General features: G+C 37.5%; 1 protein-coding gene across 5 annotated transcripts in view; it reads left to right on the forward strand.

Annotated features, from left to right (window-relative positions):
* The window catches only part of CEP350 (centrosomal protein 350), a 70,299-nt gene that overhangs the window by 8,070 nt on the left and 45,461 nt on the right, over positions 1-16,768 (forward strand). For 3 of the 5 annotated variants that reach the window (XM_030454933.1, XM_030454936.1, XM_030454935.1), the window contains exons 2-10: positions 2,756-2,841; positions 4,451-4,494; positions 5,491-5,605; positions 6,309-6,441; positions 7,699-8,321; positions 8,801-8,914; positions 12,614-12,727; positions 14,974-15,117; positions 15,927-16,582. In XM_030454933.1, the coding sequence (XP_030310793.1) occupies positions 2,769-2,841; positions 4,451-4,494; positions 5,491-5,605; positions 6,309-6,441; positions 7,699-8,321; positions 8,801-8,914; positions 12,614-12,727; positions 14,974-15,117; positions 15,927-16,582 (2,016 nt within the window). In that variant the 5' untranslated portion in view covers positions 2,756-2,768. The remainder of the gene's footprint in view (positions 1-2,755; positions 2,842-4,450; positions 4,495-5,490; positions 5,606-6,308; positions 6,442-7,698; positions 8,322-8,800; positions 8,915-12,613; positions 12,728-14,973; positions 15,118-15,926; positions 16,583-16,768) is intronic. The other 2 variants (XM_030454931.1, XM_030454934.1) reach the window with 1 other exon arrangement.

A 16,768-nucleotide genomic window follows, 5' to 3' on the forward strand; every position in this document is an offset into this window, starting at 1 on the left:
GAAGTTATTCTGTTAATCTGTGGGAACTCAAAGGTTGGTGGGAATCAATATGATTTGTAGGTAGGTTTTGAAAAGCTGATAAACTTCTCCCGCCCTTCCAAAGGACGGGAGAGGAGATATCTGAAAACTAATCCCTTATGAGGATCATATCATGGCTGAAAGCTACTGTAGTGTTGGCTTTCTGAAACTGTAGACCACTCCAGAATTCTCAGTTGTTACATGTCTTATTTTTTCCAAACATCAGGAACCTAAGTTAAGCAGAACTGCTCAGTGGATCTCAGGTGGCTTTGCTGAAGCCAGTGAGAATCATACCATACATCTGCAGGCACTTGTTAGGCTAAGTTCAGCAGTATGCTTTGTGATTGCTTCTGAGCTGGAATAGAAAGGAGGAGAGGTTAAGAGGCCTTTTAGAGAGGGGCATCATATACTTCTGAACCAAGGCCTTGTGACAGAATTATTGACTGTTAGTGACCATCAGCAAGTATCTGTCAATTAATAGCAGAACTGAGGGGTTCTTGATAGGGTGCTCACTGTGCATCTGACTTGTCGTGTTGTACAGCTCAGGTAAAGGACTGACAGTTTTTACTTCAGGGTTAGGATGGAATGTATAGCAAGCAGCATTTTTAATTGATCTTGTACTTCTTGTAGAGTTCAGGAATACGTAGAGTATGTTACAGTAGGACAATCACAGGGGCATCAGAAGATAAACTATACAGATTTGTGTGTGTATAGTTAGGAGAACAATTATAGTCCCTGGCTAAATTCTTCTATCTATAGTAATAATTCTAATCATAAGAACAAATTCCAAGCAACTACATAAAAAGATATACTTAATCTCTTAAGAAATGGTTGCTTGTTCAAAAGTTCTCTTATGCTAAATTTATGTATTGAATAGCTTTTATTATGTTTATATTTGGGCAAGAAACTGATAATGATATGATATGTCATTTCCAGCCGCTCTTCCAATTGTTTCTTCATGGAAAAATCCCTATTTTCATTAATACTTGTTTTCTGCTTTTCTAGTGAAGTGGCTCTGTGCTTCAGTGATACAGAAGATCAGCTGGATGGCCTTAGGGCCAGGGTAGTATTATGATTTACAGTAGGAATGAGGTGTGGCTCGAAGTCGAGGCTCTGCATCGATGAGCTGTGCAGCATCTGTCCTAGAAGCTGAATTTGCTAACTTGCCTTGGCTCACTGCCTGTAACTAGATACTTAAAAACCAAAATGGAACTCCTGCACTTTCTAGAATTTCTGTGTTGTTGGAGACTTCACTAATATATGTTTCTGTAACTACATCCATAAGCTCACATACTCTTCCCACACCTTTTCTAGTGTTTTGTTTTGTTTTGTTTTTTTAAAGAAAGGGAGAGTAAAGGTCTTTTGAAGAGCTCTGTTCTAATTATGGATAGTCTTTCTTGTGGCATAAGAACAGTTTTGTGGGATAACTTACTGCCATAAATGCAAGTTATATATCTGAATGTGAGGACCAAACTTCACTGTTGATCACTGGGTATCTTTAAAACCATATGTGATTAAAAAAAACATGTCACAAATTATATAGGCAATTTTCTCTTCCTGTAAGTAGTACGTAGTTGTTATTTTTTTGAATGTTCAGTTACTTCTTATCAGAAGAATGACCTTTATATTTCAATGCCCTCTCATGTGGCACACTATGTGTGGAAATGAAAATAAAAGAAGTCTTCAGAAATCGAGAAAATAAGAAAGATGATATCTGAGAGGACATGGGAGAAGTAAATGTGCCTTTATGACTCTTTTACAGGTCCAGAACTTCCTGTATGAAATCTGTGGTCACCTAACTTTTATTTTCCCTTACAAATATGTTCTCAGACTGTTACGAGGAGAACTCAGTGAGCACATGTCACCAAAGAGGAGTACCTTGCTGAGAGGGTAGCTGCAGTACTGACTAATCAGTGTTCTCGTTGGCTGTATGAGCTCCTCTTAGGTCTCTTAGACTTACTTCTTTCTTATTTAACACTTCTTTAAAGTCTGTTACACATTTACATCTTTTGTGGTGAAACTAATGAGAAATAACTCTTTGCAAAACTTACCTTTTATTTTTAAAAATACCATTCCTCATTGAAAATCCTTTTTTATTTATTCTCTTTCACAGAAAAATAATTTGGTGATAGTGGCTGCCTGCTTTGTTACTCAGAGTTCACACTTCTGTAGGTTCACTGTTGAGTCTTGCCTTTGATGTTCACAGGAGAACAACAGTAGCTCCAATGCTGTCTTTTTTCCTGGCTTTAGTGTCCTGCTGCAGAGTTTTGTTCTGCCTTTTCCTTTAACAGAAATGGGTCACATATTTGTCTCTCATTGATATAAATGCTTGGTAAAAATATACCCTGTTCTGAGTTCAAGCCACATAGTGCTGCCTCTACTCCTTCATGTGAAGATTGTCCATGTGGCTTTCTTCGGACAAGCTGAATACTTATTACTGTGATCTAAATTGTACAACCTCTGAGTTTCCTTTTACCAAGTCCACTTTTCTTTGTAACAAATAGGAGCAAAAGCAAACCCCTCTTTATGCACAGAATTAACATGTTTTCTGAAAACTACAAGCTGTAAACACATTTGTGATTTGGTGCTTGTTTTCTGATCTTGTTTGTGATGGGAGTTAGAGATCATCAAATGAAGTGAACATTTATCATGGTGACCAGGCTTATGTTCTGTTTAGTATAAGATAAACTTGTTATTACTTTATACCTCCTTTATTCTTATATGACTTTTTTTTTAGATAAATTGACACAATGTGGAGTAATACGTCAAATGAGGTGCCTCTGCAAAATGAGAGGCATAACCAAATCAAGGATTCTACTAGAGGTATGGATTTTCTGTTTTATTGCCTGTTTTGGAAGATGTTTTATTATAAGTTTAAAACTTTGTGGAGTTTTTACAGAAAGCATTCTCCTGCTTCCATTTGGAAGCTAAGACCATGTGTTACATGTCTTCCTTTTTGCAGAGACAACAGTTTCATACTCTGATCTGCAGAATATTTGCTGATCTGCACAAAGAATGGCCAGCCAATGATTCAGTTGCCAAGGTGGCTCAGAGACAGATTTTTTTTCAGTGCTGTGAAGGGGGAGGAGCAGTACAGGAACAGAAACTGGGAACTATAAGGTCTTGAAAGAGGTGAAGAAGAGCCTCAGAAGCAGTTGCTCCCAACTTTTGCTTGGTTCCAAAGTCATGAAGAGCTAAAGACAATTGAATAGCAACAGTACTTTGCTACTGAGATAACTTGCAGCACTTTTCTCTCCCTGAACTGGAGAAATCCTGTTACCTTTTACTGTTTTGATTACTTTGTAGTTTAGGAACTACAAAGGAGGGGGGGCAGTATTTAAAATATTAATAATTACAATACATGCTGGAGAGGAAGAAGGCTCCAGTCTACAGGGCAGTTGAGTGGCATGTTAATTCTGTGGTTCAAAGTCAGTTTTATATCCACTGTGACAAAACCGGACTCCAGAAGTTATTTTCAAAGCAGAGACACATTATTATTTTACCTATAACATTACTGCTGATTGCTTCCTGTGATAGGATCAGATTCTTTAAAAATTACCTACCTTGTAAAACTGAGGTGTTCTGCAGTAGTGCCATTTCTCAAAGTCAAAGCAAAGTTGTTTCCTCGCTTAAGCCTCTTCCTTTGTGTTGTTGCATCTTACCTAAAATGAAATTGGGAGCTTTTTTATTAGAAGGAGAAGATAATTGTTTTAATACTCTCTCTGCTACCAGTACTCTCCATGGTTCTGATGCATGTTAATGTTTTGGGTGTTGTGTAAACCATTAGATTAGAAGAAAACCATTAGATTGCAAAAGAAGAGGGAAATTGACAAAGTAAATATTTTTAGAGGAAAGTACTACATCCTACTGAAATGGTTTGTACATAAAGCACAGGCTATCTGTTTAGATTAAAAGGCTGAAGTTGGTAAGTGCCTTCTTCTCATTACTTCACATTGCTTCTATTTTTTTTCTAACATGTACAGTTTGAAAAGATTACTCTCCAAAATTAGAAGCTTGTTTTTTGAGTAGAGTCTTTCAGTGACCCTGGATTTCGTGCCTAGTTTACTGGAGAAGAAAATGGAAGGGAAAAAAGTAGTAGTTAAACTATAGTGTAATGGAAAAATGTAATGTGTTGGTGTAGATAACCAGCTTAATCTTATCTCCTAAACATCTTCTGTAATGCGTGGTATATTGTATTTCAAGTGTAATAATGCACTCAACCTAACTTTGTGAACTCATTAAATACTTTATTGCTCTGTTAAGATGAGTGTTGACTGATAACAGCATCTCATGGAAGAGATTTACAGGCTGCAACTGAGTCATTAAAAGAACTTGATTAGTGAGCCCATGAAAATTGTTCCGAAGCAACATTTTATTTTATTGTTTTCCATGTACTAATGAAAATTTTATTTCTTTGTTTCTGCTCTTTAAGATCGAACTGCAGCACAGGCTGCTTTTCCTCAGACTAAGGCTGCTGTAAGTACTAATTTTTTTCTTTTTTGTTTTTTTCTTTCTCCGTTTTGAATTAGTTAATGGCTACAAAAGCTTTAACCAAAGTATTATTTTTCTCAGTGATTGTCTGTTAAACAAGCGAAAATAGGGCAAACAGTTGAAGTATGTGCATGCTGAACACTGGATCTTGGAAAAGGTTTTCCACACACAGTAGAAGAAATTCTTGTCACAGCAAGCTTAGCCTTGAGTATAGTAGCACCTGACAAGTCTCAAGTCTACTACTACTTTTCTAATTATGAAAATGGTGACTTCTCATTATTCTGAAAACTTGTAAAACCAGCTTTCCCCTTCTTATCCAAACTGGTCAGAAACTGGAACACCACCACTGTGTTTCATAATTTTCCATCTTTGAGCATTGGAATAGCTGTCTTTATATGGTAACCGAGGTGCTTAAGACATCACACTAATTTCTAAAACCTGGCTTCAGTGAAGCCTAAGAGCTTTTCATGGAAAATGTCTTTTCATGGAATTCAGCTCTTTAATGTAGCTTTGTCCCTCTCTTACTTAGTAGCTGAGAAGTGAGGTTTTACAAAGGGTGGTGCTCTGTTTTGTATAGTATGATAGAATTTATACTAAGTGGAATTAGTATTCTATTCAGACCAAGCATTAAGGCTCTGTATGGCATCTTACTATTTTTTTTTCACAGCAGCCTACTTGACAAAGTAAATATTTTTAGAGGAAAATACTACATCCTACATGTTACTTGTTTTAAATACATGTAGTCAGGGAAACAAGACTATGCAAAACCCGATCTAGATAATATTTTTAAACAAAGCTTCATAATCTGACATGTTTCTGGCCATGAGACTTTACAATTTTGCAACATCAGCCTTGTGAAGTTGCTTTTGTCTACAGTTTTATTTTTATGCAAATGAGGAAGAAATTGTCACATTGAGGGAAAAAGATGATAGCTTAGAAAGTGGAAACAATGTTCTAATTTGCATTATCTTCAAATTCTAGCTATGTCATATAGAAAACAAATTGGAAATATCTCCCACCAGCACAGCTGTGTTTGATTCTGTCATGGATGCCAAGAAGCCCTCTGCCTGTGTTAGCAGGAAGATAAACAGAAGGGGTAGGTATTGTTGAGGACAGGGGAAAGCCAGTGCTTTCTGGGAAAACTTGGTTTCTCCTCCCTTTCTCCAAATTATCTCCTGCTAACGATCTTTTTGCATGAAATGCTAATTGCCCAGGAGAAACTAGTGGTTTTTTTCCCCTAGCTGTAGAAGGGAAGTGCTATCGTACTCACTTGGTTAGAGGGTGTGATAGGACTCCTGTGAGGGTTTTGGACAATGCTTGTGTATGCCTGTGTTTACACTGGGCCAGCTGTATATATTATTATAATGTTAATCGACTTTTATACCCTTATAGAATGATAAATCTGCTGCTTTTTAAAATTTCCCTTGAGGAGAGCATTTCTTTGTAAGAAATAAGCCCTCATTTTAAATATTATTCAGACCATTCTGGTAATGTGACAGTGGAGAAGAACAGACAGATCGACCTCTAGTGGCAATGCACTCAACTTTCACAAATTTAATTACTTACAGTAAATGTTTAAGCATGAGTATCTCTATTTAAACATGACCATTGTTTTAAGCACCTACCACCTACTTCCTAGCTGCTGAAATCAGCTTGTTGAAAAAAAGATGGAGTATGTTAACTGCTAGTTTGGTGGGCTACTCGAACCCAAGAAAAACTGTGTTCTTACTTGTTCAGCCCCAAGAGCTTCTCTTTCTGGAGAGATAGGTACACAGAGGATTCTTTGGTTTCTGCTTCAGCTTCCCAGTCCTCCAGCCAAAATAAATCAAGCAAGGAGAAGTCCTCACGCAGCCCTCTTCGAGCTACCACTCTTGAAAGCAATGTGAAAAAAAGCAACCGTGTGGAATTTCGTGAACCATTGCCTTCATACAGGTTAGTGCTGGAACAGATCAGTTTTGTGACCTCGAGTCGGTTTATTAATTGAACAACTCTGTTGTCTACCCAGTCTGAAATATCTGACTTGCATCAGTTACTTGTTTTAAATACATGTAGTAAATTTTAGAGACTCCAGGGTAAAGACAAAAATAAGAGCAGCTAGATTCATGCCATTATATCCAGTTGAAAAGAACAGCTTTCTTACAGTAAGATGACTCTGTGGTGTTGGGGAGATTAATTTGAGGATTAACACATTGCTCCTTTTCTGACAACAGTTTTATTAGTGCTTAAAGTACACATAGGGAAAAAAAACCCAAAATAATATCTAGATCAATCCACACACACTTTTGGTGAAATTTTGTTCAAATTCTATGATTTTGTTGTTGGACTTGATGATCTTAAAGGTCTTTTCCAACAAAAACAATTCTAATTTATTTTTAAACCACTTGGCTTCTGTCTTGATTGGTAGTGATTATTACACTATATAACAAGAATGTGCTACTAGAGAAAGAGAGGTAGACAGTTTTACAAGTACAATGTTATGACTTGGCTTAAATGAGTTCTTTAGACATACTTGCTTAAGAAACAAGCCCAGTAGCCTAGGTGCTGGATTTTCACAGCTTCTGCCTCTCAGCCTCTTTTTTGGTAAAAATATTAAATACATTTTTGCTCCGATAACTTACATGCTGTGAGACTCTTTAAATACAGAATCTGTTTTTCTGAGAAAAAACAATTGTTGCATTTCTAACCTCTTGGTATGCTTTGCAGTTGTTGCGATGCAGCCAGTTCACTCTGAAGTTCTTAACAAGGGGCTTGCCTTTTTAGTGCTCAAATGCAGGGCAGGGGGTTTGGTGCAATTTATTTGTTTTCTGAGCTGATGGATGGACTGTTGAGGAGCTGTGCATTTGTGCATTGCTTTGTTTTAGACAACATATTATTTATGCTTCTCAAGTTTTACACTTGGTCTTAGTTTAAAACTTTTTAAAATTGAAGAGTGGCATTACTGCTGGTTTATTTTTCTACATGCCCTTAGTTACTTAACTTTATGTTTAGTCTTGTTCAACTAAAGAGTACATAAAATGAATTGTTTAACAGAAACCTTTTTCAGTTTCATCAGACTTGCACTATTAAATGTATGGTTATCAACTTCAAAGGAACTTGCCTTTAAAGTGGAGATGAGGTATAGGAAGTTGTTCTTTTAGCTAATGGACACAGTCACTGCTGATGGCTTTCTTTTTTCTTCTGTTTCACCAGGGTTATATGCAGTTCTTTGCCATATTGTGCTTCTAGCCAACTTGAGGTCAAGCAACAACTGCTCTCTGGTTTGGACCTTTGTAAAGCAGAAGCGAAGACTGATTCAACAGGCTGTATAGTACATGACCGAGATGAGCAGGATTTATACAGCAGAGGTTTTGAAAATCCATGTTCTGCTGCTGCAGATGTAACTGTTGTAAGGTATTTAAATGACCAACCAGCAATTGAAGCCTTGCAGAATAATGAGGTATTTCTTAAGGTCTCAAAACCTCTGAGGTTGGAAGAGGAAAAAACTAGTGGCTCCAGAGGAGATGAGGTTAGCACAAAAACTCCTCAGAGTAATGCATCCCAAGACAGTGAACTGAAAACATCTTCCCTTTCTGCCACGAGTAATTCTGCTAGTGCTCACAGGCAGGAGATCTGGAAACGACAACATCATGATGCGAAGTTTAAGAAGCTGAAGGAGCAGATTCGAAAGCAGTGGGGACATTCTGAAGAGCTGGGTGGCAGAGGGGAGCACTTGGGATATGCTGAACAGCCTGTCATGATCACAAACATGGAGAATACCGTGATTCCCAAAGTCAGGAAAGTGGCAGCTGCACCTGCTGCTCCATCGTACAGAGGTATGGAGGTGGTAAAAGACCAGAGCAACATGTCAAAGTATGGACATGAGTCATGGCTGTGTTTGGGCAGTGCAGGACTGCATACCATAGTTTGAGCACAGTTATGGACAAGAAAGAAAAGAAACTCTTGTCAGTTTACAGAATTGTGGATTCTTTTAAGATTCTTCTTGTATCTTCTCTACAAATTATTATAAAAAGGCTGACTGTACTAGCATTTGGGTTTTTTTTTTTGTTAATGGTCTCAGAGGTTAACACTGTCTTGATTGAGAAAACATTTCACATTTTTAATATTCTTCTCTGCACTCGATCTGCTGTTTTTCAGATGTGAGCAGGTGGCAAACTGGTATATTGCTTTCTTCTAATTTAGCATTAGAAATACAAGTAATTCCTTTTTTGGCAGTTTCCCATCACTTCCAGTTTTAAAAAACTTTATTAACATTTGCACAGATATTTTAAACTCTTAAATTGTTTGCTTTCAGGTTTCAATCCTGTTGAAAAAAAGATTTGCACTCCAGATGGAAAAATCTGGCATCGGGAAGAATTGCACATTGACACTCAGGAGGTGTCTAGAGACAGAGAACTCCAATTAACAGGTGAAACAAAAACTGAGCTGATTAAAACACAAATTTCTCAAAGAGTTGGAGAAGTTTAGTTTGTACAGATCCAGAAAGTCATGGAAACAAAAAATGGAAGCAATGAGTGTTACATATATTGTATTTCTCACCACAGGAAGAGTAACTTGAACTCTAGAAGGAAAAAAACTCTTCATTCCCTCATTAAAATACTTTTAATAGAAAGTCAGTGCTGAAAAGAATTAAATGAGGGCTTTGCTTTGAAAACAGGAATTTAAAAAGGCTTCATTTGAACATTTTTTATTTAATTTTATAACTTCTTTATACATTTTTGTGTGAATGAATGCAATTTCCTATTTAAAAGGGCAGAAACAATCCACTTGTTGGTTTTGATAAACCTATATTATTTCATGGGAATTTTAATGATTTTTTCCCATCTTTTAACTCCAGTGAAGTGATTCCGGCACCATTGTTGAAGCCTGAATTCTGCTTCCTTTGATACAGTGTTACCGAAGTCTAGGTCCTGACTTTGGGGTGGGAATTGCTGGTTATTTAGTTGGAATGTATATGTTGCTAAGGGGGAGGTGGGGGACATCTGGTTTGGAAAGTCTCTGGGAATACTTATTTAAAATGTAGTAGGTAGCCTTCTGTCAAAGGGCAGTTTGCCTTCAGGTGTGTGTGGTGGAGGCAAGATTATATGGCATTAAGTTGGTTTATTGTTTCTGAACTTGTAAAATTTTATTGCTTTGTATCAGAATAATTCAAGTGTAAGTTCTTAGGGAAATTTATGTCCCAGAAATTTGAACACAAGGACTTTTTCTTGAGGTCTTCCCTGGGTTCCCCAAGGAGTGAGAGAACAGGTAGAGCAGAAGATGGTTTAAGAAATCTTTTAAATAATCCAGATTTTATTTCCTCTATAACTCTTGTACCTTCAGTATTGTAATGCTTGGATAGGATATGGGAGGAAGGAGGACTCTGTAACTTGACATTGGTGAGTGAATGGAATGTGACCTTTGGGGTTTACTCCACATGAAGATACAGGAGAGAATGTTAAATGCTGAAAGCTTAGAAAACTGCTACTTGTTCCTCTTGATGGTCTTTTGAAAAATATTAAATGTCTGTTGCAAAATGGCAACACAGGAAAAAAAGGTCTATTTTAGGTGATGAACTCATTTAGCAACATAGTACTCTGTTGCTTAAAATAAGGAACAAATATTATTTTTAAATGCTCTGTATTTGCTTGGCAAAGCTTAGGTCTTCTTCTAAAAGACCTAAGCTGTAAAACATGCTTTGCTTTCAAATGTTCTGCTCCAAGACCCAATCTTTATTCATTTTTCCCTCTGGAAAACTGCAGTACCATTGGCAGCTCTTTCCTCTGGGTGATCTAGGATAGCATGCCAAGTCTGCTCTTTGATTTGCTAGGCTGGTACTGTAAGGCTGAATTGCTTTTGACTGACTGAGCTGGGGAATGGGGAAGAGATCAGATCAGTAAAAAGGAAGGGAGTGGAAAAAGGTTCCCTTGAGAAACTCTATTTCGCAGCCAAAGAGTTGGCTTTTCTCACTGATCAAAACATATTTAACACTGGAAGAAATGTGATGAGAATGTGAACCTCTGTATATTGATAGTAATAGTGGTTGGTGTGGAAATAAATAGCAGATTTTTTTACAAATAGAACTTGAGGTGCTAAGGAATTTTTCTGGAATCGCTCAAAAATATTCAGAAAAGACAGCAGCTTAGAATCATAGAATAGCAGCTTCTTTTTAATAAAATTATTTTGCAGATACCCTAATCAGCATCTGTCCATACTTTTCATTTACACAAGTCCTTTTTTTTTTTTTTTTCCAGTTTTAGCAAGCATAATATAAGTGATTCATGAGGTCTCAATAGAAATCCATATTTTTTACAAGTTTCATTGAAGAGGTCCAATTAAAAAGGTGTTTTGATCATGTGTTCAGTGGACTTCTACCTACAAAAGGAAGGAGCTGTGTGTGTATTCAGCCCTGCGCCTGTCCTGCTGCCCTGTGTAGAACAGCTGTTGTAAAGTGTCTTTCCTTTCTGACCTGAAAGATTATATTGAATTGCTGATTCCAAGTAATCAAATGCTAGTGCTGCACATAATATATATTGTAAATGTATTTTTAGGTTGTTGGATTATCTATCCATGTGTTAATTCTGTATTAAAGTTACAGTATGTGAAGTTTTGGATTTGTGCACTTGTATCAAAACTGTTCCATGCTCTCTAGTGCTAAAATAAGCTAGATTAGATCTAAGATCTTATAAGCTAGATAAAATCTAATTATCTAAAATAAGCTAGATAAGCTAAGATCTCTAGTATCTACTAAAACATTGTTTTTTTACTGCAACAATATTTATATTTAACTGTATATTTAACTGTAGACCATACAGAATGTCTTTATCTTTGGTTAGAAATCAGGCTAAGGCATATTGTATGGAGCCCAAGCTTCCAGTAGTTCTGTCTTAAAAGACATTCAAGATTGTCCTTGCTAGGACAAAATTGCTGAAATATGAACAGAGTGAGTGGGAAGCAACCTTCAGTTTCATGGGATCAGGAAGGAACTGTTTGCCTCTGGAAGAGGTGAGGAGGCAAGCAAGATTTCTGCAAATGTAGTCACTGAAGCTTCAGGGATTGATTCTGTCTTCCCTGCACTTGTTGTCAGCCTCAAAGACACTGGAAAATTTGTAAGGAAAGGATGCTAGGGGGAAGAAGGACTTAAAATTTCAGTCCCTCATCCTTCAATATAACCTGTTGTTCTGTGTCTGATATTACCTATAAGTATGTTTCAGAAAGCTGAAATTAGGGGCTGTAAATGTTAGTATTGGCATCTAAATAAAGCTTCAGATCTGTCCATGGAGAGAGGATTGCACCCTAGTGGTTTTACATTGACTGATAACAAAGAGGAGCAGAAAAGCAGAGGTAATAGTGGCCCTGGTGTTCCTTATCTACTGTTCACTTTTAGGATTAAGAAAGGAGTGCCTTCAAGACATGTAACCTAAATATGCTTTAAAAAAATCTTTGAAAATATCCAGTGCAGACCGCTGAGACTGTATATACAGCTTAGGCGGTGGTTCTGTTTGTTCTTCACCCTAATGTGAAAACATGGCAAACTATTACTTTGTCTTTAGTAAGTGTTCCTGGCATCTCTAGAGCCTCAAACCTAGGTGTCTTTTAAATGGGGGCTTAAATGGTACAGAGTAACTCTGCATCACTGGTTGAATTCTGCAACAAGTTGTGCAGAAAGTAGAGCACGAGTCTTCTCATCTTCTATGCTCCAGCATGGAGTGAGTGTGCTGTCATGTGTAGAAGGAGCCTGCGTGGCTTAGAAGGAAGGGAACTAAGTGTTCTCATGGCACATCAATACTTGAAGTTTAGTAGCTATAGTAGAAAAGAACCAACAATTGTTTCTGTCAAACTATCAACATGACTTTTAAAATTGAAAATAAGCTTTGTAAAGATTTTTATAGTGTTCCCTGCCTTCTGGTGTATAGGTAAATAGCACTTGATTCAGAATTTTCATCCAATGAGAATTTTAAAATGCCGGACTGGGAGAAGTTATCTCAATGTATTAGCTGGGTGAATCAGTGAATTTTATCGTATTTCTCTGAGTTCCAGCTTTTCAAGGTAAATGTTGAAGCAAAGTTGTTTTTCTGTGTTCTCTTTCCTGTGGGTTATCACTTAACAGCTTTTGGGTTTTTTTTAGAGCATCCAACAGTGAAAGGAAAACCTAGTGAGAGAAACAAAGAGAAAAAAGCAAGCAGACCAGTGCGGAAAGTGCACAAACTGACGCAGTCATCAAGTCCAGAGTCCAAACAAGGTGACTATAGAGGGAAGGCTATCACATATCCTTCAGAGATGAGTTTGTTGCCTGACATTTCCATTGTCTATTAAATAAAATCAAAGTATGTAGAGAAGATGATGTCAACAGGTTACTGTAGAGCAGTGCCTTATAGTGGAAAATTAAATTAACTGAAGTGGAATTCTGCCAGTGCTTCTTGGTTTTCTAGTAATGCTAATCTCTGGTATTGTCTGGAGCAAAGGAATGAGGAGGACTTCCACATATGCTTCTAAGTTAATATTAATTTTCATACAAAGCAGGTAGTTATAACTGCAACACTACAGGAGAATTGTTTTGTTTTGGTTTTTTTTAAATACATGCAAAGTTAGACATTTCCTGCACCTTTTAATATTTTAAATTTCTTCTTAAGTATGGTGCGCCATAATTGGGAAACACTTTGAAGAAAAAAAAAGCATCTTTAAAAATCATTACAGAGGGGTTTTTTAGACAGTGAATATACACTTCTGGATGCTGTAACTCGTGAAGCTGCACTTGAATATTTTGTGATAAAAATTCTAATACTTAAAAGTAAGTGATAAGTATGGTTTTGTTTTTTCTTATCCTGATGAATTCCGAATTAAGGAACTAGACTAAACTAGTGTACGTATTTGTGACATTTTGAAGTGGGGAAGCAGCACAGAGATTGCTGCAAGTTTTAATGGCAATGGCTATTCTTAATAATGGATAAAATGTGAGGAGAATGATGGTTCAAAATCCCTAGAAGATAAGCACCAGATCTAAGTAGCATATCTGTGATGGTCTGTCCTCCTCCAGTCATAGCAATAAGAAACTGCTTGCCAAGGCTATAAATAGCCTCAGCTCATGTTCCTATCTGTTAGCCTCTTATAGCTCAAACAGCATACTTGAAATGGGAGACTTTATGTTGCCTTTTTAAATGCACACACAAGTATTTGAGTGCAGTGAGTTCAGCTAGAGAACAGTCTTGGCTGATACAACTGCTTTTAAGAGGCTCGTAGTGATGTGTTTCAAGGAACAGATTTATAAAATATTGGAGAATTTACAGTACAAGCAAGGAGTACAGTTAGTAAATGAATTGAATAGTGGGCTTCAAGTTTCCTTCTGGTTTAAAATAACGAAAAGAAAAGAAGGTGAGATGGCAACTGGGGGCTGAGATTGCCAAAACCCTGTTGGTTTACTGTCCCGGATTTCACTTGAAGTTGCTTTAGTTCCATGTCTTCAAAGTCCTGTCGGGCTCAGAGTACGGTCCCTCTTTGTTTGGCTGTGTTGGTTTTTTGCTGCAGTCCCTGGGTTTGTTTAGGCAGTGCTATTAGGTAGAAGCTGAAACCGAATAGTTAGAAATCAATGGCAAGTTGGGTATTCTTGTTATTTTTCTAACAGTAAAATACTGCTAATTGGTCTGAATTAGTTTATGAATACTTTTGTATATGATGCTTTTCTCCAAAGCTCTTTAGGGTCATTATTTCAAAACAGCTGTTGATAATATTGGGAATTAGTGGGATGAAAGGTGGATTGAGTAAGCCTAACATTTAATCTAACCACTATTAGGTGAAGGTGCCATTGTACCCAGTTTTTATAATTTAATTATATCTAGGGTGAAAAACTAATACTAATAACATTTTGGCTGGGCTTCTGTTACCTGCAAGGTAGTCTGTTCTTGAATTAATCAACTAATGGGATTTAGTTTAACTGTTTTCGATCATGGTACAAAAATCCCACTTAGAGAACAGTGAGCCAGTACTGGCATATGAAAATTGCTGCTTGGTGTTTTTTAGCTTCCTCAGAAGACACCTGCCTCAACAATTAATTATCTGTAAAAATTTCTAAAGTCGTGGGTTTTTTTCTAGAATATCAAATAAGATTCTTTTAATGTTAAGAGGAATTGGTTTTTATCTCCCACAGCTGCTTCTCACACCTCTACAAAAATTTCCTCTCTCCCCCAGTAATGTTTGCCTGTATGTTTTAATCCTGCATAACCCTTTTTGCTTTAAATCAGTTTTTGTAGGGCTTCAATGTGCTACAGTATGTTTTTGATTTTTACATTGCATTATGAGTAGGCTTGAAGCAATGATAGTTGTGTGGTTCAACTTTTGAGTGTCTTCATGACTGTTTTGTGTAACTGCAACCATTCCACTTATGCAGAACTAAATGATATAGAAATGATTAACAGCTGCAGTAAATACTTCTTTCTGATCTGGTGGAAAATCCATCTAGTGCTTGACTTTTATTTGTTACATATTTTGCAGGTGGAAACTGTGTAATAACTCCATTCTCCTGGCGGGAGGGACAAAAGCTGGCAAATAAGATACTGGGTCCAGCTCCCAGAATAGAACTGGACAGAAGAGTTGTGTCTAGTGACAGAACAGGAGGACAGCAAGCTGCCGATTCTGGTAAGTTGTACTTTTATCACTAGAATTGTTTCATTGTTCTTGATTTATTATGTGACTCTGCACATTTGACTTCTGAGATAGAATGTCGTAAGTTTCTTTATTTTAATAATTCATCTTTTTAACATGGGATTTGAGGAGGGAGAATTTTTCTCATTCATGTTTAGGATGCGCAACCTCTCTTCCCAGGTGAATTGTGAACTTCTTCTGTTGTCATAGGAAGCCTGCCCTGTATTTGTAACTTGAGGGGTAGTAAATGCTGCAGAGGTGCTCAGAAGCTCTGGAAAAGGTGGAAAATAGGTTGCAACCAAAAAAATGGAGTACCTCTAATCTGTCTCTGCTTCCTGAAGCTAGTGGGGAAAGGAATGGCTAGAAGGGGTTCACAGGCCAGCAGAGTTTTCCAGATGTCCTGCATATAATATGTAAGCTCTGGTTGGTCATCCCCGTTTTACAGGACTTGTAGTTCTTCCAGATACTGTATAATATCATCATGTATATCATAAATCTTAATTCGTTCCTCCACCATCCTTTTTCAGAATTTATCAGCAATCTCAGACAGGGCAAATAAGGGAAGGTGGTAGCTGTTGTGGTTTTTATGCCTGTGAGGTGGTGAGGCTCGCAAGGGTATGAAGGGTGTAAGTACAGTCTAAGCAAAGGCTGCTGTGTTCAAGCTGTGACACTGAATGAAGCAAAAGCACATTTACAGTGAGATCTGCAGTCCCTCATTCTTCCTTCTGCAGCTCTTTCGGTGATGGCATGTCATACTCAGATTTGATTTTTACCGGAAACATTTAACATGTCTTATTCTTTAGCAGGCTGTGTTGCAAATACTGGTTCAGAATCTAGACTGGATATTACCCATAAAATCTCTTCAAGGAGTTCTGAAAGGTCAAAGAGTAAAGTACAGTCTGAGAATAACCTGAAGAAACTGGAAGCTGCTCTTCCAGACGATAACCAAGAAGATCATGCCTCTGTAAATAAGAACTTCCTGCCTGTGGAGATATGTGGAATTCTCAATGACTTGCAGTTGGATTCTGTGAGTACAAAGCAAGAGAAAGATGTGGAAAAGCAGAATCGGACATCTCTTTCACCTACTCAGAATGCCAGGAGCCAAAGTCCAACCAAAAGGAAAACAGACAAGATAGCTGCCAGTGAGGAGCCTCAAGTGATCTCTAAGAAACGTCACTATAACACCGATGAGGTTCGTCGGTTCATTGTCAGGCGGCAAGAGGAGAGGAAGAAGAAGCAGCATGAGGAGAAGAAAGCACAGAAAGAGGCAACAGAACAGAAGAACAAGAGGCTCCAAGAACTCTACAGAAAGCAGAAGGAGGTTTTAGTAAAAGTCAAGAAAGTGCCTGTTCCTGAGCCTTCAGCAGCCAAACGGTTACAGGAAACCTATTCTAAACTCTTGCTGGAACATACGTTTTTAGAAAAGCCACCTCAGCTGCCTATGGTGCCGGAAGCCCAGGTATAGCTGATTCACTAACTTCATGGTTGCAGTTGCTTGCAGGAACTGTCTTGCAAGGCCATGTGTTTAGGAAGGATGTATTGAGCTGTCCTAGTCAATCTGTTAAGCGGATGTTTACAAAGAAAATTTTGTAACTTCTGCTTAAACAGAGTGGTTTTGATGCTGAGCCTCTTTGCTGTTGACTAC

Source organism: Calypte anna, chromosome 8 (assembly GCF_003957555.1).
Source record: "Calypte anna isolate BGI_N300 chromosome 8, bCalAnn1_v1.p, whole genome shotgun sequence".
Lineage (NCBI taxonomy): Eukaryota > Metazoa > Chordata > Aves > Apodiformes > Trochilidae > Calypte > Calypte anna.